The 23,303-nt window shown below is 39.0% G+C and overlaps 1 protein-coding gene across 4 annotated transcripts in view; it reads left to right on the top strand.

Annotated features, from left to right (window-relative positions):
* The window catches only part of ZFYVE28 (zinc finger FYVE-type containing 28), a 147,820-nt gene that overhangs the window by 114,846 nt on the left and 9,671 nt on the right, over positions 1-23,303 (top strand). The window contains exons 9-12 of one of the 4 annotated variants that reach the window (XM_030239289.2): positions 1,316-1,420; positions 15,381-15,535; positions 16,101-16,217; positions 17,818-17,922. In XM_030239289.2, coding sequence (XP_030095149.1) covers positions 1,316-1,420; positions 15,381-15,535; positions 16,101-16,217; positions 17,818-17,922 — 482 coding nt within the window. The remainder of the gene's footprint in view (positions 1-1,315; positions 1,421-15,380; positions 15,536-16,100; positions 16,218-17,817; positions 17,923-23,303) is intronic. The other 3 variants (XM_030239290.2, XM_030239291.2, XM_050974018.1) reach the window with 3 other exon arrangements.

Consider the following 23,303-nt stretch of genomic DNA (forward strand, 5'->3'; position numbering starts at 1 on the left):
ATCCTATTATTTCTTAGTGGGATTAGAGCACATACCTTCCATACACTGCTTTGAAGAATTCCCCTTAAGCATTCTTCCAGCCTTCCAGCTGAAAAAATAGCTGTAATAGTAAATTTGGCAGAAAAAAAAAGAGCTTGAAACATAACTGGCTTGCACAGATCTAAAGAGCAAAAGGACATTAAAAAAATCTACTCACAGTTGTGGAGAAGTAAGGTGAAATAACCCTGACCTATATAAGAACCTCTCTTTTAACTGGAAATGTTTCTTAGGTTTCTCTTTGCATTGTCCAAAGATTTGTTGACTGAACATTTGAGTTCAGCTGGCTTGAGTGAATATTCTGCACTGCCTAGAGCCAATACAACTTTGATATCTCTGCTCAAGATTACATATTTTCTTATCTCATATAATCTAATTTTTTCTCACTTTGAGGAATTTTTAGTAGCTGAGCAGTAAATTGTTACTCAAGCAAGAAATTGGTCTTTACAAGATAGTTTTGTAAGTGCTTATGAAACTATTTTTACTCCTCTAATTCTAGTTTATGTTGATAATATGATGTGAAATATGAAATTATGTGCTATTTAGAGGCTTTTCATTAGTCCAGGGATGCCACAGACAAGTTGTCTACCCTTCATTTAAATTAGTCATATCCTTTTAATTAGTAGCTGGTGGATTTCTGCTAACAAAGTGTCAGTGGTTTGCCATGGGACTGCTCCTTCCTGGATATCTGTTGGCTCAAAGCACAAAATTTGAGCTACATATATGGCACTTAGAGGGACTGAGCAAACTTAGGGGCAGGTGTGTTCAGCTCCATCACCCAAGTGTCAATGTTCTGTTTTCTAACAGACCTTTTCCTTCCAATGGGGAGCAAATGTAGGTCAGACTTCTCGCAATATTCAGAATTTTTTGAAGTGTATGGATTACTGTGCCTTGGCCTGAAACCCAAGATGACTTTATGAACTTGCAGCTTTGTTATGTCTTCAGTTTAAGGTTATACCACACGTAGCAGCATGGGCAAGCTATTTCCTCCATCTCCAATGAAAATGTAACACTCACAGTTGTTTCCTGAGTCTTTAACTGTATGGCATGAATTAAATTGAAGATTGTTGTAAGATGTGTGCCCACTGACTTTGCTGAATTGCCTGCCCTTTTGGGAAGAAAACAGAATAGGTTTGTATCATCTGAAGAGCAAAAACAATGCAAGTGCCAGTTTATTCTTATTTCTGAATGACCCATGACAAGCCATGACTTATCTCAATGCTCTGTTTTTGCCTTTGCTCGCTTCAGCAGTTCATTTTGTCTCCGTGTGTTTTTCCAGTTCTCAGGATGGCTTACATGAGTCCCCCCTCAGCTCCATCTCCAGCAGTGACTATGAGAGTGTTTCTGTCACTACCTGTAGTCTCTCCAGCATTTACGCTCTGAGGTAATAACATCACTTTGCAGTCAGATTTGACAATGCTCTTGAGTTATGCTTGGTTAAAAATTTTCATTGAATTGATCAAGTGACAGCAACACTTCTGAGTATTCTTCCTTTTGAACAACAGGTGCTTCTTGGTTGTTTGTTTTGTTTTTTAAACCTGCCAGCTTTCTTCAGTGCTGTGACAAATAAGAACTATTTATGAAAAAGTTTTTAATGCATAAAGGAACCACTTACATATGTCCATGATCTCACTTTTATTTATCCATGTAGCAATTCTCAGAAGACACTTCAGGTTGTAGCTTGACAAGTTACAAATGTTTTTCTTAGCCAGCCTTTAGCTTTCTCAAAAACATGTCTTTTCCATTTTGTTTTGCTTTGTAAAATAAAAGATGTTCCAGTTAACAGTTTAACTTACACCCTGTTGCTGGCCAACAATTCAATTCAGTGAAGAGCTGCTTCTGACTTCACAGAATATTCTGGGCTGGAAGGGCCCCACAGATTCATGGAGTTCTGTAAGTGAATGGCCCATGCAGGGATTGAAACCATGACCTTGGTGTTTTTAGCAAAACTGTTTTATATTCTCATCTTCTGAAACTGCATGAGAGTTTTAACTTCAGTTTTACTCAAAGCACTTATTGAGAGTGATAGTGAAATAAGGTTAGGACAGAAAAATGTAACTAAAACATAAAAATGAAATCTTTGCATTTTTCACTGTTTGCATAACATGCTTGTATGAAATGTATTGCATGCACTGTATGCAATAACATTTTTGCTCTGGTACAGACAGATTGAAATAGCACTACTTCAGCTGATGTAGATCATCCTCCACTGCTTCTTGTCCTCTCTTTTTCATCTGGTTTTTTTTCCCCAGAACTTCATTTGAACTTCAGGATTTTGAGATTTCCTCTAGGTTTGGGGATAAAAAGAGGAGATAAGATGGCTTTTCTAATAGTGATAGAAGCAATACTACAAATAACAATTGGAGTTTTTTTTAGCATGTACCTGTCTCCAAGTTCAATTTTTTAGAGTTTTGTATTTTTAAAATAAGGGCAGAAAGAGGCAATAAAAACTGTTCTTCATTGTTTTAATTTTGAAATGCATTTCCTTTTGACTGTTCTTCAAACAAAACCCAATTTACCTGCATGCAGCAGTTGCCCTGTTCCAAGTACTGTGCACATTGGAGACTGTTTCACACTGGGCTGTCTGAATGGATGGTGGGTGTAGCCTCAGTGACTCTTCAGGAATAATTGGAGCAGTGAGAATAAGCCTTGATTAGATGCTCCACCTCTTTGGAAGGCCTTACAGGACTGCCTTTGTCCATTAGTGTTGCAGTTGCCACTGTATTGGTAGTTGGGTAAAAGAAAGTTTGATTTTTAAGGCAGTATTTGCACATGTGCCTTTGTGCTCTTGCCCACTGAAAAACAGCATTGCATCATCCCTGGGTGGCTTGAAGAAATCTGAGTTGCCTGTTTTTCTGCAATCTGATGCATATTACCAGAGATGTGGTTTGTGGTCCAGTGAAACAAACCAGCAAAGTGCTTGCTTGACTGTAATGAAAGGACTTTCCCCTTTTGAAAGACTTAGTTTAAAAACAGCTAAAACTCCTTTTAATGACTCATTTTAATGAAATAAAAGAAAAAAAGCAACTCTTAAGTTCTAACTGCTTCACACTAGTATGTTCCTAGATCTTTGTGCAAAGAAATGTAATATTCACTGCATCTATTTGTATAATTTTTTAGAATATGTTATTTTTAGGTGCTCCTGTGTTCTCTCTTTAAAGAGCTTTATTTGGCCATTAAACAGCTTCTCTAGAGTTGCATTATTTGTTTACTGAAACAAACATGGGTCTTGCAAAGACAGTCTCTAAAATGTTCTTTTCTAAAATAACTGGGTTTTCCATGGTGCCATATGCATATCCAAAATAATACCTAATTTGGGAGTTTGTTTTTAATTTGAAATATGCAATTTTAATGTATCTAATTTCTTGATGTTTATACTTAACAATTCGACATTAAATGTAACATTTGCAATTTTATCTGGAAAGTAATTGGCTAAAGATGGAATTCTTGAAATACATTTATGTGGTATTTCATCCTCCTGTGAAGCATAAGCAACTCCTTTGTGCTATTAAATAATCAGTGCTGAGACTGACAGTCATGTTGTCAGATTGCAGCATGTTTTGGGAATATCTTCAGAGAACTGAGCTGTGACAGCAAAACCAGTTTAACTGCAGTAGTAATGTTGAACTAATTGTGTATTAAACAGCACAGATGGAATTGGTTTGACACAATGGAGTATTGAATATATGGAATTCTGTAGAAATGTACATTTATTGGTTTCCAAATTGAGAACCAGGGAGAAAATTCCAACTCTTTGTATCCCAAAGCACCCTTCAAAACCGTGGGTTTGGTTCAATGATTTTGCTAAGGAAAGTTTGATTTCATTGGTACCTGATCTATGTAAAATGTTCCTCTTTCTGGTCTCAGAGGTCTGGTGGTGAAGAAGTTAAATGTTCAGCCCAGTTCAGAAGATAATTTTTTCAAAATATTCATTGAGCAGTATCCAGACTTGAGATGCCCATACCAGTAGTCACCTTTCTCAGCAAAGAATAATATGATTTGCTCAAAGTTTGGACCTAAGTTCTCTGAAAGACTGCAGCTAGAAAATGCAAGAAAAATGTTGATTTGGGAATAATAAGGAAAAATAAGTGAGACAGCAGAAGAACAGAGTAGATACAATTAGTGGATTTCAAGTCTCATTGGAGTTTTTGTTCTGAGTGCCAGGGAGAAAGAAATCTGTGTTCAAGGGTTTGTCTGCCTAGAGGACATTTTACATGGTAAACTCTACCTCTTTATTTTAAGGTTATAAAGAGCCAATAAATGAGAACTTTAAATATAAGTAATAACTCTTAAAACTAACCTTAGTGTTACACTAGATACTTTGCCTAGTCAGCAGGTTGGGTTTTTTTTTGATATGCCATTGCTGCCTAACTACTGGTGGGTTTGGGTACATTTTTCTACTATTTTAGTCATTTAAAAAAATTGGTGGTGAAGTTTTAACACATTGTTTACAGTCTGTAAAAGGCAGTATCTGCAATGAATTGTGACTCAAGTTTATGCCCAAACAGCAACAATCTGCTAGCAATTAGAGTGGGGTATTTATCTAGATACTTCAGTTAGAATATCTGTATTTGTGTGTATGTGGGCAGACATTGTTCATTCTTAGTGTAAAATATTTGTTACATCAAGATGAAACCTCCCCTGGTACAACTTGTCCTCTCCATGGGGCTCCTTGTGGAGAGTCAGCCTCCATCCTCTTTGCAGCCACTCTTTATGTACAGTGATGAGGTCCCCTGGAGCCTTCTCCAGGGAATAAAATGCTGATATAATTCCTTCAGTCTCTCCTCTTAGGGCTGGTTCTCCATCATCTTCATGAGCCTCCTTTGGATGCTCTCCAGTCCATCTGTTCCTTTTCTCCGGCTGTGAAGACCACAGCTGGACACAGGAGTACTCCAGGTGTGGCCTGACAAGCTCTTGGTAGTTTGGGATGGTCACATTCTCATCTTTGCTAGTGGTGCCCCTGTGGGTGCATGCCAGCATCTGATTTGCTGTCATTGCTGCAGCAGCTTCACTGCGGAGCCCTGTTCAGCTCTTGTGCACCAGGACCCCCTGGTGCCCCTCAGCAAAGGATCCCAGGCTGTGCCAGGCTCTTTGGTGTCATCACTGCTGCAGGACCTTGCACTTGTCTCTGTTAAACTCCGCACTCCTCTTGCCAGCTCCCTGTTCCAGCCTGTTCTGGTCTGTGAGATGGCTTTCCCTGCTGGCACGACCACCTCACGCCCAGTGTGGTGTCACCAGCAAACCTGGGGACAGTGCTCACACACTCTTGTCATCCAGATTGTTTTGGTGATGCTGAGCAAGGGAGTCCCAATGTCCATCCCTGGGATTCCCACTCCTGGCAGGCTGCCAGCCCAGGTAGAGACCATGGAGCAGCACTCTCAGTGGGAGCTCTGAGCCAGTTTCTTGCCCATCTCTCAGACCAAACAAAATTCATGTGGGTGGACAGTTTCTTACAGAAGCAGGTTTTGTACAGTGCTTTCTCATCACTAGAACTCAGTGCCCTGGAAAGGATTCAAGAAGGAAAAAGAACTTGGTTATTCTCCAGGACTGTGAATTATAGTAGGAGAATTAAGTTCTTTCATCTCATGGTCCAGAGCTTAAGCTATCAAAGCTACAGCACAAATTACATGCCTGCAGGTTCTAGCAGAGACCACAGCTACTCTGAGGACCTTATAGATCATAACATGGAGTACAACAAATACATGACCAATGTATTTTAACTGACTAATCAGTCCCACCTGATCAGCTCTGTCTCCAGTTCTTCTGTTCTTGCACTTTTGCCTTTGTTAACATGGTCAGCTCACATTGAAGCTGTGCAAAATGACAGATTCCTTCTGCATTAGTGTTAGGTACTATCATTTTTGGTCTGATCAGTGCATTACTGAAGATTTTCTGTCTCCTTTTTTTCTGTAGAGCTGCTCTTTATGGAAAGATTGCTCACAACCAGAAAAAGGCTGTTAGTAATGGCTTTACATCCACTGTACTGGAGTCCTGGAAATAAAGAGCTCGGTGAGCAGAGCTGTGGGAGGAGAAAGGGCTTTTATACCTTGAGCAAATCTGAATCACTTCCACTATAGATGCTCTTCCTGCCTAATGATTTTGAACTGCACCCTGTTTGTGTGTCTCTGAGGCAGTGAGAGTTTGTGCTGTTTTGCACAGCTCTGTCACTCAAGCAGTGTGAGGGCAGGAGTAATTCAGTCATAAATAGGTTGCTGTATACAGTCTTTTTGTTCAGCTGCTAAATCCCTTGCCCCAACAACCAGCTGAGCAGTACCAGCAAAACAAAAAGTCAGCTTTGATGAGGTCTGTCAGCTTTTGCTTCTGATTTTAGTCAGTGAGACGTGTGTGACTGAAGCAGATGTCTCTGGGTTTTCACCGCCAGGATTCTTCTTGATGTGTTTCGTGCCTATCTTGTTCTTCACCCTGCAAGACAAAAAAAATTAAATCTCAAAATGGTGTAGCATTTTCTAAGTTATAGTGTTCCTTTCTAAGATATTCTACAGGATATTTTATATTTTATGCATATCTTTGTCTTTAGTAACAAGTAACTGGATGCAGATTTTATTTTTCCCAAGGAATAACCCAGGCAGCTAATGTTAACAAGTGCTTGTTACAGTGGGAAGGTGAGAATTCAGTTGTTGGAAGTTTTTTGGTCTTTCCCTATTAAAATTATAAACTTCATATTTTAGAGGTGTTAAAATGTTCAATGTGGTTGAAGTAAATATAGAATATATTGCTCTCTGTGTAAATCAAGGGAGATAGGGCAGTATTTTAGGCTGACTAGCATCAGTGGCAGAGGCAATAAGACAGTTCTGGCAGAATTGGTAGACACTCCAAATTTCCCATTTGGGGGCTGTATTCCAAGTGGCATATCAAACATACCATATGGCTGGAGACTGACACAAAGTGATCATAATGGGCTTGTGTTCTTGTTTCTACATAGCTCAGTTGCAATTTTCATTTTTAGTAATTTGGCCACAATTATAATCATTTTCATTTTAGTGATGTGTAAAAAATCTGCTGTTGAATGTCACTTGGTGTTCCCTGTGATAGTAATAGAACAAAATTACTGTCTTTCAGAAATTAGGTTTTATTTTACAGATTAGTGTTTTTTTCCCTCAGTAAAACCCTTGGAATAGCATGTTTGGGAGTTTTCAGATTATGTGTAATTAAAATCACTATAGTAACTGCAGTTTTTGCAGAGTTTTTGTCCATGTCTAAAGATACATTGTAAAACCACAATTAGGTTGGAGGAAAAAAGAGAGGATTTCCTCATACTTACAGCTGTATTGAAGGTGAAAAAATAAAGAGAAAGCTGTCTTTTCTAATTAAAACTTTAGGGTTCCACCTAATACTTTAATTAGCTTTTCTCAGCTTTGGCTACCATATCTGGATACAGAATTTCTGTGGAATTCTCCTAGATCCTTGGATGCATTCATGTTTCTGCTGCTCATTTTTGTATTATTTTTTGAGGGAACTGATGGAAGCAACCTGAAAATGTCATGCTGCCATATTTCCATATCCCTCAGAGTTCCTTGTGCTGGGAAGTGGATCTGCAGGAGCTGGATGCTAAATGAATTAATGCACTTGTTGTGATGCCATGCAGAACTGTGGCTTGCCTATGGCAGAGGACATTGCTAATGAGCTCTATAAAATTACTCTTTGCCCTGAAATATTTATGTCCGAGCTCTGCCTGTCCTTTGTCAAGTTCTGCATAAAGTATAAAAGCTGGGACTGATGTATCTCTGTCCCTGGCTTGGATACCAGAGCTGGTTTTACATACCATCATAAGTCCTATACTATTTGTAGATTTCACTTTCAGTGTTTCCAGTTCAATATATATTTTTGAAGTTTAAACATTTCTGCTGTCTAATCTTATTTTATTTATCCTTTTGCAGTGTGAGTGAATGATTGAGATCTTTAAATGCAAGTTTGATTACAAGAAAGCATTGGAAAAAATGTCATGGTGGAATTGAAAAAAGTCGTAGTAGAACCCAAATAATATTCTAACTTCTTGGTGTTTCTGTTCTGTTTTTTCTTGAACTTTACAATAACTGTATCTTGCAGGGTTTGTCCCTTTTTGTTTTAGTTTAAATTTGATGGTTAGAAAGCACCACTGTTGATTATTAATGCTCTTCAGTTATTTTTTCATGTGCCACTTATAGAAGTTTTATCTATAATGATCAAAAAAGCTATTTGGGAGAGAGCACTGTTAAAGTTGTTTATTTTAATTTCCATTTGAAGTACTGTATCTTTGCATTCACCTGAAAACCCACTCCAGAGTGTTGATGAGTTTGAGTAAGCCATAAGTTCTCCTAAGCTGAGTTTCTTAGAGTGGATCTGTTTGGCAAGTTGCTGCTTTACCAGCTGTGGATTTTGCAAAGTCCAAGTGAGAATGCTCTGCAGTTTCAAGTCTGAACAGCTGAGGAAAGACTCAAGATGTTGTTCCAGCAGAGTTACAGGGGAGCTACAGAAGCTGCCAGGGTCTGGAGCAGAAGTTCTTGGTGTTGGTTTCAAATTCAGTAGAATTCAATGCTCAGGACTTTTTCCTGACTGGAAAAAGTCCTGAGCACCTAGGCCATTGGGACAATCCTGTTAGCCAAATTCCTTATTTTACTGAGCCAACCTCAGACTGCCCACCTTTACAGGGGCAAGAGAAGCTAAGGACAAGCTTCTGCAAATCTTGCAGTGTAGGAAAAGTAATTCCCCCCACTGAGGAATTCAGAAGGGTGACAGCAGATGGGGCTTCTAGCACATGTCCTGTGAATGGAACTGAGCATTGCTCACGCATGTGGTAATACTCTTGTCCAGGCAAGTCCAGTTCTTTTGGTGGTTTCTAGCTAGAGGGATTTGCATGCAGTTACATTATTTGTTTCTCAAGACAAAGTTCTGAAGCCTTGGTGTGCTTTAGGGGTGGTTGGGTTGATTGGTGGGGGTTTTTTACCCTCTTGACCTGTTTCTCTTAAAAGAGAGAGGAAATAGCTAAGGGGTTATATTTCCTTGTATTTAAAAACCCTATTGACTTTAAAAATACTAGGGTTTAAAAGACAAGAAATAAAGTTCTGCATTAAAGCTGTTTTTAGACTCCTTTAAATGTAGCTTCTGGGGTCATTCCTTAAAGCATAGTCCTTAGCTAAAAAAGTATATGCTATTGCCTAAATAATAGCATATAATGTTCTGGCTTGGGTTTAAGTGACTCTAAAGTTGAGTGTGTAGCCATCCAGTTCACTTAAAATATTTGTAAGAATCCATGATTCTCACAGTTTCTCTTCCAACCATATCAAAACTAGCACATGCTAGAAACCAACAGGTTTTAGCCTACTGTTTGTGTTTCTGCTGAGAGTATCCAAAAAGAAGCATTAGAGGTACTGCAAAAAGCAGGATGGGAAGTAGATTGTTTTTTTTTTTTTTCTTACTGGTATGGGAATTACATATCTCTTACCTGCTCTTGTCATTTCTCATGGATGCAACTTTTGTCTTCCCTGAACTATTGTATTTGAACCTTTACATGCTTTTGGAGTTGCTGTTTGTTCTTTTTAGCAAACTGGAACCCAGAGTTGACTACAGCCTCTGAAGCAGAAGAGTAAGAGTAATAGCTTGGCTGACAGGTTAGTGGTGAGATTTCCAGTTACAGCCCACACAAATATCAGTGGAGCAATGTACCAACTTGCTGAAGTTGTTTTAGAAGTTGTATGCAATCACTTCCATAGATTTGCCTGCAAACATTTTGGTTTGGGTTTTTTCCATTTACCATAAGGATGAAAATATTCAAATGGGAGAGAATCTTCCATATTGTGGATTGGATAAAAAGTGTATGTTATTGATGTTGTACACAGAGCATAAGTGGCCATTATGCTAAACTCTGTGTGAGCAGACAATGAAAGTTGGGGAGCTCATGGTAATGTGTTCTGAGAAATATTGTAAGAACTGGAATATTCTAAATGTACCTCTGTATATGAGGAAATTCACATACATGACACACTTACACACTTACACGTGACACATCTTCAGTTATTCAGTACCTGTGGTGTTAAATAAAGGACATGAGAGATTTGTTAAGGCCAATTAGTGCAACTGAGTTGATAGCATTTGAGTCCAAAGAACTGCACTGCTTTATAATTTGTAGACTGTCTCTCATCAATTTTTAAATGAACACTAATTTGTATTTAAGAATTAGGCTACTGACCCTTTGTAGACACTCCCAGCAAGGTTTATGGCTGTAATGTCCTTCTGTGTAGAACATGAGGAATGTGTGAAATCACAGAAAACTTCTTGGGAAGTTTTCACATTTCTCTGCTGTCAAGGGTCTCACCTGCAACTGTACATCACTTACCAAACCTTCCTAGAGAGCACCTTGGTCTTAAAATGTATCTCTGGGTGAACATTTGCATCAGAATGGATTGAACTAATCCAGCTAATGGATTGAATTCTTGCATGGATTTTGAGTTCACTGAGAAGTGGAATCACCAGCTATAAATTCCCACTGCAGCAGGAAGGTTTTACCTGTTTTGTTGCAGGGTGTTACATTCTGCTTCTGCCCCTGCTTGTGTAGTTTGCTGGAGATTCCCAGAGAAAGTGAATGGGAATCCCTGATGTCACAGATATTTGGATAATATAAATGGTGAGGTTAGACACTGAATTATGTATTAATACTTTTCTAGAAAACATTTGTATTATTGTTATAGAGTTTTCTTCTTAGACTTAGTTGGGATGAGTTTGTGTGGCTGAAACTTGAGCCCTCTCTGTTTACAGGCACCACTGACAATCTTCTGAGATCTTTACCTGGAAATCAGTTGTCATTCAAGACCTTGCCTGAAATCAGAGACTTAAAGGGTGGTCTTAATTTCCTTTTCAATTTGGTGACATAATTTCACCACATATTTATGTTGGAGCTGGATAATTTTCAAGCTGTCTTCCAACCATAACCATTCTCTGATTCTGTGATAAAGAGTACCATGGCTCTGTTGGGCTTTTTCCTTTGCAAGAAGTGACCCACTATTGCTTTTGATTTAGGATTTCAGAAGATAAAGAAAAAAAACCAAGCCATGTATTTTAAAAAATTTTTTTGTGATTAATTTGAAAACATGAAAATTCAGTTGAATTTTTGTATTCATTGTATTTGAAACATAGAGCTTTTAAATTATTTTTGTCTGACACTGCTGTATATTTAATGCATTTTTAAGATACTCTGGGGGTTGGTGTGTGAATTATGAGAAATTCTTTCAGAGGATCTCATACATTCTGCATTCATGCAGAGCAGATTTCAGGTTTACAAGAACCAAACATTTCCAGACACATTTGAAAGGAGACATCTGTGAGTGGACACAGATTTCTACAGCTGTTGCTATGTTTTGAGCACAAATATAAAATATTTAAATTGGACCAACGTTGAATTGGTTGACTTTGGTTGTTTGGTTTTAGACTTTGCTGCTTTCACTGGTTTTGGATGAATGTCAATGACCAACAAGCACAGCCCAAAGCCTACAGTATCACAGATGGTTTCCTAGAATGTCTGTCCACTTCTGAAAATGTCTGTCCGTAACCTTGTTGTTCCACAGTCCTGTTTTCCATTCTCTAGGAGTGCTGCTACTTAAACTGGCTCAGAAGTATCCTTTGAAACACAAAAGCTGTCAGGCAGATTGCATCTTGGTGAAAGGTTTTATTGTGTGCTATTACATTATTGGCTTTTGTTTGCTTGTACATATTTGGCTAAATTTCACAGTAAAGCCTTGAGCAGGCAAGGTGTAGAGATACACCTTGAGAGTGTTGGAAGAGTCATACAACTCTTCTCATATAATAAATTGTGATTTTAAAATGGGGGGGTGCAGCCATGTTAAACAAAAAGCTGATTCATTTTATCTGCCACAAGGTATCTGTTCCTTTATAAGGTAAAAGCAGATTTTTGTTTGGAATCAACCTTTGACATAACATTTCTTCATATTCACCTTCAGATGTGTTAACTTTGCAATGTTTTTGCAGTCTGAAGAATTAATGCATGATAAGCATTGTGTATATGATAAATGTTTCACTAGGGGAGCTCCATGTGTATTTTGATTTTACCTCTTTGTAACATAATTCATTGGGTTATTCAGGGCTCCTTTCAACCAAATAGTTGAGAAAATGAGGACTTGTCTCCAGCAGTAGTGTGGCTGTTTGTATTGTGCAATGAGACATGATTTTGTAGATGCTGGCTGTGAAACATTCTAGATCGAAGTGCAGTCTGACACTAATGAAATGCTTCCTAAACATCTGGTATTGGCTGAAAATGCTGATCCAAATTATCCATGTTGGATAAACCAAGTAGGAAAGAAATTCTTTATAGGAAAAAAAAAAGTAAGCTGCATCCAGTAGATCACATTTCAGGTGTGTTTTCTATAATACCAATTTTTAAAATAATGAGAATCTGTTTGCATGGATGTAGTAATTGCTATTTGGGATACTCTAATATTAAAAAATAGCTGGCTCTCTTGCTGTTTATCTGAAACAATTGCAGTGTTTCTGTTCTTACGGTATTTCTTACTGTCTCTACAGTATTGTATTTTTGGCTACATTCTTCAACTGATGGTTGTTAGATGTTCTTTGAGAGTCATTTTTGTCTTAGTTGGACTTTGTTGTGTTGGTAAAGGCAGAGTGATTGTTTCTGACTCAGTAGCAATTCTTGGGTTCAGTTTTAAATTTTCCTGGAGTATTCATTTTTTTGCTTTGTAGTAGCACAAGCAATCCCAAGAACAAAATATCCTCTTTTCTGAACCTCCTGCCTGTGGATCCTGTGGTTTGCATGGGAGTGTGCATATGAAAGTGTGTCAAATGTGTGTGCAGACATGCTACATGCTGACCTTCCATCCCACAGTGCTGGAGCAATTCACATGAGCTTTCTGCTGGGGATTTTGGGGAAAAAAGAGTCCCAGCCACTCTTGTGGTGGCATGGCCAGTCTTAATGGCACACCACAAACTCTGACAGAGCAGTATGCAATGGAAGTAGGTCAAACCACATTCCTGAATGAAGTAGGTAAAACTGCATTCCTCCCAGCTGGAGGAGGCTCAGCAAGGCAAACATTGTTATAAAAATTGATCAGAATTGTGGAATGAGCCTTTCTTCCTTTCTGCAAAACAGCAAAGGACCAAGTAACTTATATTCTTGAAAAGCACTCTTCACAGCTCTCTGCCCACTTCACACCTTCTTTGAAATATTTCTTCAGCTGTGATTTGGAGGGAAAAGTCATCCTTGATTCAGTGGCCCTGTTTTTCCCCTTCACTAAAGTTTCTGTGTTTTGGGAGTTTTAAAGAGACCTTTGTATTAGGGTTATTCATATTAACTTCTTCTGAAATAATAATTACACAGACTGCATCTGGCTTTGTCAGGAGGTCCATGCTTGTCTTGCAGAGCAATTTATGGTGCAGTTGTGTGTATCACTAAGTTCTTCTGTAAAACAAAAAGTGGAGCCTGTTTGGCCATGTTGCAAGGCAGAGTCTTTTAAATGTGTGTGAGAGGGTTTGTGTGAACAGGCATCCTCTGACTGCACACCCTTGTGAGCCAGGAATCTCTTCCAGGCTCTTGCTGCCTTTCAGTTTGTTCTTTTGTAAGCCACATTTGTACATGACCTGTTCATTGTCCTGAACACAGGCCTTTGCATGCTGACAGGCTTACTGTTCTAATATCTACTGTATCCCCTATGGAAAGGAAAAGGAAGATTGAAAGAAATTCTCACTTCATTCTCAGGGTCTTTGATAAGCCCAGTCAGTCATGGTGCTGCTGGAACTGTAAACACAGAAATAACATCTCCTTACAAGAATTTTCTTTTATGAGTAGCAACAGATAACGTGAATAAAATGAGTCTCCTGCAAGCCTAGTCTTTACTCTGTGTTTGAAAGAATGGGGGGCCAGTTAAGGTACTCATGCTACACATCTGCCATTGATATGTCTATCAATAACTAATCTCCAGTACTTATTTCTTTTCAGTCTCTTTTTCCTAGGGCTTTCAAGACTGGGTGGCATAATTATTTCTCTTTTATATTTCAAAGGATTACCTGTGGAGCCCACAGGTAGAATTTGAAAACTATATCCTATAAAATCTTGTTATAAATAATAATGCTACCTATGTTCTTCTCCCAAAATAACTATTCATGCATACTGCCATAAGGACAGGATCTGCAAGATGGTGAATGTTTCTGATTAAAGCAGATTGAACTCAAAATGTGTTAGCAATTACTTTTTTGTTGTACGTGCTACTGATGCATGCAGTTAGTAACTCTTCTTTTAACAAAGTAGCTGCCTGTAAAGAGTGTTGGAGTTTTGGACAGCAAAAATACGATTTTAAGTAAAATAGTCTATTTTTTTGTAATAATTGGCAATATTAATTTCTTTCCAGTATGTGGAGAAAATGGTTTGATGTTCCCTCTGGCTTGAATGTAGTCAAGTGAGAAGGCTCCTGTCTGCTCTGGTCAGCACAGTGAATCCTTAGGACTTCAGTGTAGTTACATCCTGTGCTCTAGTCCCATTAAGAGTTGTTAAGGGCAAAATGCTGCTTTTCCCTGTTTTTAACATCTTCATTTACAAATATTTAAGGTCATTCCTGACATTTGAAGATTCTCTCCAAGGCTTCCCTTGTTTCAAGCTTCTTCTCTGTAAGAGAAGAGTGGTAGAGGTGGTGGTGGTGAAAGTGTGGGAATGTCTGGCTTCTGGTTTTTAACAAAAAAATAAAAGTTTGAGTAGGCATTTGGTGGCACATTTAAATCTCTTTAGAGTTGATGAGCCATTCTTCACAATAGTTTGACATTTCAGCTATTTCTAATGTTACATTTATAAGGGAATTAACCTACCTCTACTGTGTAAATCATATTTTATTGCTGTTCTTTCCATTTTTTGGTGAAGTTATATTTAGATTCTGTTCTTGCTATATTAAGGTAACATAATTCAGAATTTCTTTCTTTTTTCAGATAATTTCCATGTTCGTAAATTTCTAAGTTGACTTCAGAACTGACCTTCACATTTTTAGGTTGATATTCCCCTTCAGGATTTTTGGTGGAGTTATGGTCTCAGAATTGAGCTTTTAGAAGAAGTTAATGTGAAAAATGGCACAGCACTTTGTAACAGCTAAGGAAAAATGCAGTAAAATACAGACAAGTGATTTTCTGCTCCAAGTTTTTTTGCAGCTGTCACAGAGTGAAAATCAAACTGGTGATTGGTTGTGTGCTGATTACCTTCAACAAGAATTTACAGCAATTAGTTCTGCTACTATAGAGTCTTGCCTGAGTCATAAATCCTTTAGGATTTGCTGAACATCCTGAACAACTGAGTGAAGATTTACATTACTTTCCTTTACATTATTTTTTTTCTCTGACAGCAGTTTAATGACAAGTTCTTGTTCATCTGATGACATTGATCAGGAAGAAATCCAGCTGGCTTTACAGGCTGCCAAAATTGCCACACGAGAGAAGATCAGATCTAGATTTCATGGCAGTAACGATCTTATTCACCGCCTTTTTGTCTGTATCTCAGGTATGAGAAGCACTGAATCATTAAACTATTTTTCAGGGATTTTTTGGATTTTTTTGGGGGGTTTTGCATGTCAATTTGTGGTAGAAAGGATTTGAGATAAAATTTCAGGAAAACTCTGGTTTGGGGGCCTCAGTTGCAGTCTGCTTTAGAAGGACCTGTTACCTGTTTGGAACTTGCAGAACCAGAGATGCTGACATCTTAGACCTGTAGTGTTGAAGAATTTGGACTTGTATCAGGTTTGATTTTTCCCTGGTGCACTATTGTGTTCAAGGAATGAAATTTGACTTAGCAGTTCTGTTTTCATGCAAAAATAATCTCTCAGTATTTCCTGCCAAAGGATATGAAATATATGTATTGGCTTGCAGGTAGCATAAAAACCAGAATGTAACTTGGCCATAAAGGAGAATGAGTTTAATCAGGTGTTCAGTTTTTATTCCTAACGTGAGCAAGCAATCCCCTAAAAGTAAGTGAAGCCATTACTGGTACTAACAGGCAGATTTAAATACTTTTTAAAAGTTTGGTGTAACAGTCTAGAATTGATTGACCCATTTTCTCAAACTCCAAGGTGTTGCTGACCAGCTGCAGACAAACTATGCTAGTGATCTGAGAAGTATCCTAAAGACCTTGTTTGAAGTTATGGCAACCAAACCTGAAACAGAAGACAAGGAAAAGCAGAAGAAAGGTAAAGATCTAAACATTTGTTTTCTACAGTGAATTTCTGCTGGTAGCCCAGTGGGAATCCATAACTATTTGACACGAATTCCCCTAACATATTGTTATCTTTTTGACATGATTCACTGTACAGTGATTTCTCCTAAGTTTAAAAGGAGTCATGGAAACAGACTGTAAACAGGATGAAGTCTTGTTTAGGAACAGGAGTTTGTCTTAAGGCAAATACTAAAGAGTTAAAGTCTTCAGAGTTCATCTGCTGTTTCCATATTCCTTTATTTAACAGCAATACAGTGTTTGTAGCCCATACAGTTTATAGCTATAAATCACAGTTTGTAGCCCTTATAGTTTGTAGCTATAAATCATAGTTTATGATTTAGATAGGGTTTGGACTTTGTAGGTTCTTCCCCCCCACCCCAGATTTGTTTCACAGTGGGTACATTTTAAGTTACCAAAGAACAGTCTCTAAGATGGGAATGCTCAGTAAGATGCTGAAATCTGTCCTCTCTTGAGCAAATTTAAGAATTTGGCTTCAAAATAGAAAAACACCACATTCCACTTGTAGATAATTAAAGTAATGGAACCAGAACCAGATCACGGACCAACAAAAGATTTTTCCTCTGTGAACATTTTTATTATTTCTTTTCTAAGTGGCAAGTCTGCTAACTTAGCTAAGAAATAACAGTGTCATCCCAGCAAGGCTGCAATTGCCTTTGTCCCTTATTGTCATTAGAACTACCAGCATCTCAAAGTGACCAGAGCTCTTTTTATTTTCCTACTTCCTTTCCTCCAGATTGAAAAATTTTCATTCTCCCAGTTTCATGTAAAAGCATTGAGCTTTTTATGTGAAACACTTGGTTAAATAGTTGGATCAATTCAGCAGAAAAAACCTCCATACCAGTCCTAATTCTGCAGTGGGATAATGCACAACATGCATTACAATCTTCTGTTACTTTTGGTTGGAACTTCCTCAACAGTTTTATGATGGCAGCCTGTCAGGATGTGAAAATAGACTGGCTTTTTTTATTGTTTAAAAAAAAATAGATAAATGGGGTTAGACAGAATTGCTAGAAATAGAGCACAAGAGCTCATGAACCTTCAAATAAGAGTAATAAAGACACTGGAGCTGTAAAGAACTATCACTGAGAAATATATTTTAATCAATAGTACTTGGATGGATGTAATTTCTAATGGATGAACTCTTGCATTAAAAAAGATGATATTGACAAAAGTAAGCATAAACAAAATGAGTGAAACAATGGGAGTTTTGGGGTGAAGTTTCTCTTTGATATGTGTGATTTGATGTGTGTGATTTACCTTGGGACTCTCTCATTGTTCGCAAAATCTGCTTGTCTTAAAGGATCCAAGTTAAGAATTGGGAAATAAAATGTAAGTGCAGCTAAACTAGTAGAAGGAGGAAGACTGCATGTCCTGTAATAACAGCATCTTTCATTTCTGTTGTCATCCCAAAGTAGAATAGGAGACTTGTAAATCACTGTTTGTGTCAGGGTAGAGAAAAAGCAAGAAGTCTAAGAAGGTGCTTTTGTGGTCTAATCCCAAAAGTTCTAACATGAATATGAGGAAATATGAGTATTTTTTGAATTGTTTTACAGTTAATCATGGTTTAAGGAATGCAGCATTGGAAGACTGTGCTTTATGTCAAGAAAGTATATCATCCTCAGAACTTGCAGCAAAAGCCAGAGATGGGGACTTTGAAGGTATTTGCTTTTTTCTAAGAATTAAAATGAGACAACACTGATGTATTAAAGAAGTGATCATTAAAATGAAAACTCTTTTAATGTTTGGCTCTGGAAAGTGAGTATAAAATGTTGTCATGCTGTTTTAGAGACAAAGTCAGAAGGTAAACAGAGCATATTTCTTTCAGATTTTTTCTAACAGCCTTGTGAAACTCTTATCCACAAATGGTCATTCAGTGTGAATTGCTCTGTATCAGTGCAGAAAGGGTCTGTATAGTAAAGGCTTTAATACAGTGTGTGATGTTACATCTGATGAGTTTCTGAGGGCTGTGTGAGATGCCAAGCCCTAAGTAAGGTCTTCTCAGCCAAATCTTGAGAGGGTTTTTTTCTATCATTTGCTGCATGCGGATATGCTGCTTCATCCCAAGGTAGAAGTACCTTTCATATTTTCTTTACTTTTGTCTTTGATCAAGGTGTTTTGGCTAATATTTTCACATTCTTCACCCTAGTATTTCAAAGAAAATGATAGCTTTAGATAAGTCTGCTGAGGTTGCTCAAATCTCACTGAGTACATGGTAAGAATGAAAAATGCATGTGAGTCTCAGTTTTGGTTGAGGTTCAGGTATTCTGAAAGCTCAGGAGTTGTTTCTCTTTTATTAATCTGAGCTTCTTCAGAGTTAGTTATGGGTTCAAGTCCTATTCTGGCAAACTCAGTATAAAAAATGGATTAAAAGATATCAGAGCACTTGCAGTCAACGAATAAGAAAAGAGATATATGAGATGGAGCAAACAAGAAAGCAATCAGCTTTGATCTTCAAGGCTGAGTGGTGGTTTCAGCACACCAGGAGCCCAATTACCAGAGCCATAATATGTCTGTGGTCAAGTGAGAAGTACAAGACAACCATCAGCTATGAAACTGTCTCTGAGCTTCCCAGAAACTCAAGTGTGCAGTAATTTCCTTGTGCTTTAAAACTTTGATTTATTGTTACATATTTGTCCATGTGCACTACTGTCCTTCCAGTGTGAGGTTTGGCATGCAGGATGACAGAGCTGGGTGATGAAGCAGCGTGCGCCTCTGCTTGTATGTGGAGGGTGGTGACCAAGAGAAAAGAAATATTGGTTCATGTCATTTGTAATAAAGATCAGAAATCACAGAGGGGGAAAAAAGAACTCCTAAAGATTAGGTTTTAGAGAAATATTCATATTTATAACTTATTTTGTGCTTATATAAAACCCATGGTTTTCTTGCTTACCCTTCTTCTGAAGCTGCAGGCTAGAGGATTTAATCTATTTAGAACAGCAGGGCTAATTCATGTATAATGCACTGCAGAAATATTATCTCTTCTGGAGGAAGGTGATTTGGAGGCAGATAAAGAACTATTCAGTAGTCATTTTAATTGATTTTTCTATTGTGCTGTAATTCAGAATGTCACAGAGGGTGCAGGAAGGAACAAATCTTTAAGCAAATCCTTACCATGTACAGGCTATATTGCAAAAGAGTCCAAGATTATTCCTTCTCTACTGCTTCAATTCTTTGTCTTTTGTTTTGGATCGATGCTGATGCTGTTGGTGAATTTGACTTACAGAACTGAAAGCCAGTTATTCTGAACTGCAGGATGCTGCATAACCCTCTCACAGTGGATGTGCATTTTGTCACAGCAAAGTCATTTCTCTTCCCTGGCATGTTGCTCAGCTTTTAAGGTTCTTCAGCTTTTCATGGCAGCTGCTATTGGCATGGGGAATGGTTCATGTTTGGAGAAGTGAGTTGGGATGTTATTTACTGAAATAAGAGGACCATGGTCTGAGTACTTAGGTGATGTTATGGCCAACACAGTAAAGGGAAATCTTTGGAGGTTCAACAGCAGCACCCAGGCAGTGTGAATAGTTAACTCCCTGCCCTAAGTGAATGATAAAACCAAATTTGTAGTATTTATAGCATATGAGGTAACTTCAACAAAACAACCCCCTGCCTGCACCTTCATTCCAGAATAGCAGTTGTTGTATGTGTGCCTGCATGGTAGAAAGCAGATCTTTGTGGGGTAAGCAAGTCCCTTTTGAATAAATAGATGTGGATGCCAGGATGAGCTTGGCTGCCTTGGTCAGTGGTGTCCCATGCTAACATATCCTCTAAACCAAGCCAATGAGCAGGTGCTCCTGCAGGTATTCTGCTTTTGGGGCTCACATAGGCTCACTGGGGGCTTGGCCATGCCTGCACCAGTCTCCTTGCAGGCTTTCTCTGGGAGCCTTCCTTGGCTTATGTGTAAGTGGCTATGCTGTAAATATCTACTCATGGTTGTGCTGTAAATATCTGCAAACCAGTGCAGCTCTTCTGACTGTGTAAACTGAACAGTGTAGTCTGCTGTAACTTGGCTCCAGGCCTGATGGGCAGGAATTTTATGTATCCCAAAGAGACAGAGGGTGTTGAGGAGTACAGAGATGAGCTCCACCTTGCAAACACAAGAAGTCACATAAAATCTGCTAATAAGGGCATCTGAAGTGGGTCAATTTGCTGAATTTATGGGAACTTTAGAAACACCCCTCACCTGCAATACGTGCCAAATCCCTGTTGCCGCGCCTGCTGCGTCGAAAGCACTCCCCTCCCGTCCGAGCAGGGGGGGAAGGCGGCCGGGGCTAGCTCGGAGCACAGCAGCAGCTAGCAGCTAAGGGGGCACTACCCAGATCCGTCAGGGACGTCCGGGCTGCGCCTTCCTCGGCAGGACAGCAGCAACAGTATCGAAAAGAAGCGGCAAGGCGGAGAAGCCGAGAGAAAAGAGGGTCTTAACACGCCTGGTGTAGCCCAGTGGTTTTAATGTATCATTCCTCCACCGCGTCCAGGCGGGAAAAGACGCGACAAAAGGGGGAGAAGCAGTATATAAAGGGGTGTACAATAACCAATCGGGAGAAACTGAGGAGGGGAATTCAACATGACTGACAGGGGTGGCAACAAGTGGTACACGAACGAAGGAGGGGCTCAGGGCACCTGCCCAATCACCCCCTGTGGAAGGGAGAAGTTTCTGGAAGGATGGGGGGGTTTCAGGAGATGAACGGGGCTCTGGAGGAGGGGAAAGGGGCAGTTGCCAGGGGAACGGGGGTGGAGACAAGGGCTTGGCAGCGAGCCCAGACAGGGAGGACACCATTCGAGGGAAAGGGGGAACCAGGACTAAACCATCAAACTGGGTATAGGGGTGTAACTGGGGGAAAGCATCACAAAACAATACAAAACAGGGAAGATAACTCAATTGGGAACTGAACACTCACCACAACACCCTGTCCCTTCAGGTCACAAGTTGTCATTGCTGGCATCACTGTACAGACTTTTTCTGCTGAGGTATGCAGGGTTAGCTAATGGGATACATGGTTTGCCATCCCTAAGGCATCCAGCATGGGGCATAAAGTTCCACCAAGGCTTTAACCTCAGCAGCCCCTTACAACACCTCCCTGTGTGTCTTGTTTTTGCTGGCCCCTGTGGAAGGAACAGCCCCTGACTTCGGGTGATGTTCGGGTGCAGGTGGAAGATGTCTGGTGGATAAAGGCAACTTTTGCTGCTGGAACATTGTTCCCTGTTGCTTGCAGTGAGCCTGGTGGATTTGTCCTTCAGGCCAAATCTGGGCCACAGGCCATCAACAGGAGTACAGGAATACACCACAGTTATCCCTGTAAAGGGATTCAAGCAAAGACTGAGGGCATTGCATCAAAGTTAATTAATTCCTTTTTTGTACGTCTGTTCTATACCTCAGGTCACTCGATTATTTCAACGGAAAGTAAAAACAGTTAAAAGCAAAGGAGCACATCCTAGCTCTTCCCTTCTGCCATTGTGGCAGAGTATGTATCAAATTGAGAAGGTCCAGCCAGCTATCTGCCAGGAAAGCTCTTCCCTATTATCAAATAAATCCCTCTGACTGAATGTAGCAAATGTTTTAGATTGTAGTCATCAATGGCATTAAAAAAAATCCCAGAAATGGAAAGCAAGCCCAGCAACCTGAACAAATAAATGGCCTTAAGATTGTACTGAAGGTTTTAGCCTCTATTCACATTATGAAGATGAATCACTTGTTTTTGTCAGATTTCTCCTTCTTATTGTATATAAAACCCACCAGCTGCTCTAGGTCATAAAACAAATATGAATGTTTATTATGAGGCAACTGACATTGGCAAGGGTTTAAGAGTTAAATCCTGTGACCTTCTGAAGGTTGAAATACAATAAACCACAGATTAATTGGCATTCCAAAACAAAATCCTGAGCCTATGGTCTGTGTGTTAATCTTTGTTGTCCTAATGCTCTAAGATTTTTGTCAAGGAAGTATATACAGTTATACTTCATGAAGTATTCAAAAATTATTTATATTTATAGGGAGAGAGGGTAAAACAATTTTATTTTCCTGTGGTAGAATATTAATTTAGGCAATATTCAATAAGTATTTTTTAAATATTGTAAAATTTCTTGTCCTGGTTTTATGATGGAAGTGATGGCCAGTGGAGTACAAAATTCTGTGTATAAACTCAAAGCAAATTGTAGTGGCAGTCTACAACTGAGCAAAAAGGTTGGACTGCCTTTCTCCCTGTGCCCTGGTGAGCTCCAAACCAGCACAGGAGGAACCTTGTTGGGAAGATCCTGAGCTCCAGCTTGGACAAACCACAGCTGAATGAGAGCTGCCTGAGAGTGGGCAGCACAGGTCACACACAGTGTAAAGGAAACCTCTGCATTTGAAAATGTGAGAAAATTGCTCTTATTTAACCCAGTGCCAATGCATCCCTGATCAGGACAGAGCTGTGTCATTCTTAACATCCAGCACAGCTCTAGAAACAGCAAACACTGGGGAAGAAGTTTGGTGTCTTTCTGCCATTTATGCATCTGGCATCACATTTCTAACCCTAACAGAGAACTTGCTTTCTATTTGCTAGCAGATTGCCTTGTGTGTACATAGGTGTGCACACACAGAGTAACCTCAAAACATTTTTTACTTCAAAATTGCCTTTTTATGTTTTAATTTATCAGTTTGCTAATGGGATAAAGCATAAGTGTGACCCTGCTCACCATATTTGGGAACATTATGTTTACCCTTGTGAGTTTGATGATTTTAATAACAAAGTTAGGCAAATCTGAGTTTTACTGTACATGTTTTTTGGGATAACTTTTTACTCAGGAGGACTGATCTGTTCCAACTGAGGGAAATGTGAATATTTTAAATTATCCATTTTATGAAGTTAAAGGCAGGCTAAGAAAGTGAGTTACAGTTCTTGTCCTAGAATAAGCATGAGATATCTAGAAATCTGAAGGTTTTTCTCAAGGAAACCAGCAAGCATTATGAAGCTGTTGGTGCTCCATGAAAATATTTGCTGTAGCATCTCAGCTGTCTCTGCAGCCATACATGCATTTTCACTCCTTATCCCTTTAGCATCTG

This window comes from Serinus canaria, chromosome 4 (assembly GCF_022539315.1).
Source record: "Serinus canaria isolate serCan28SL12 chromosome 4, serCan2020, whole genome shotgun sequence".
NCBI lineage: Eukaryota > Metazoa > Chordata > Aves > Passeriformes > Fringillidae > Serinus > Serinus canaria.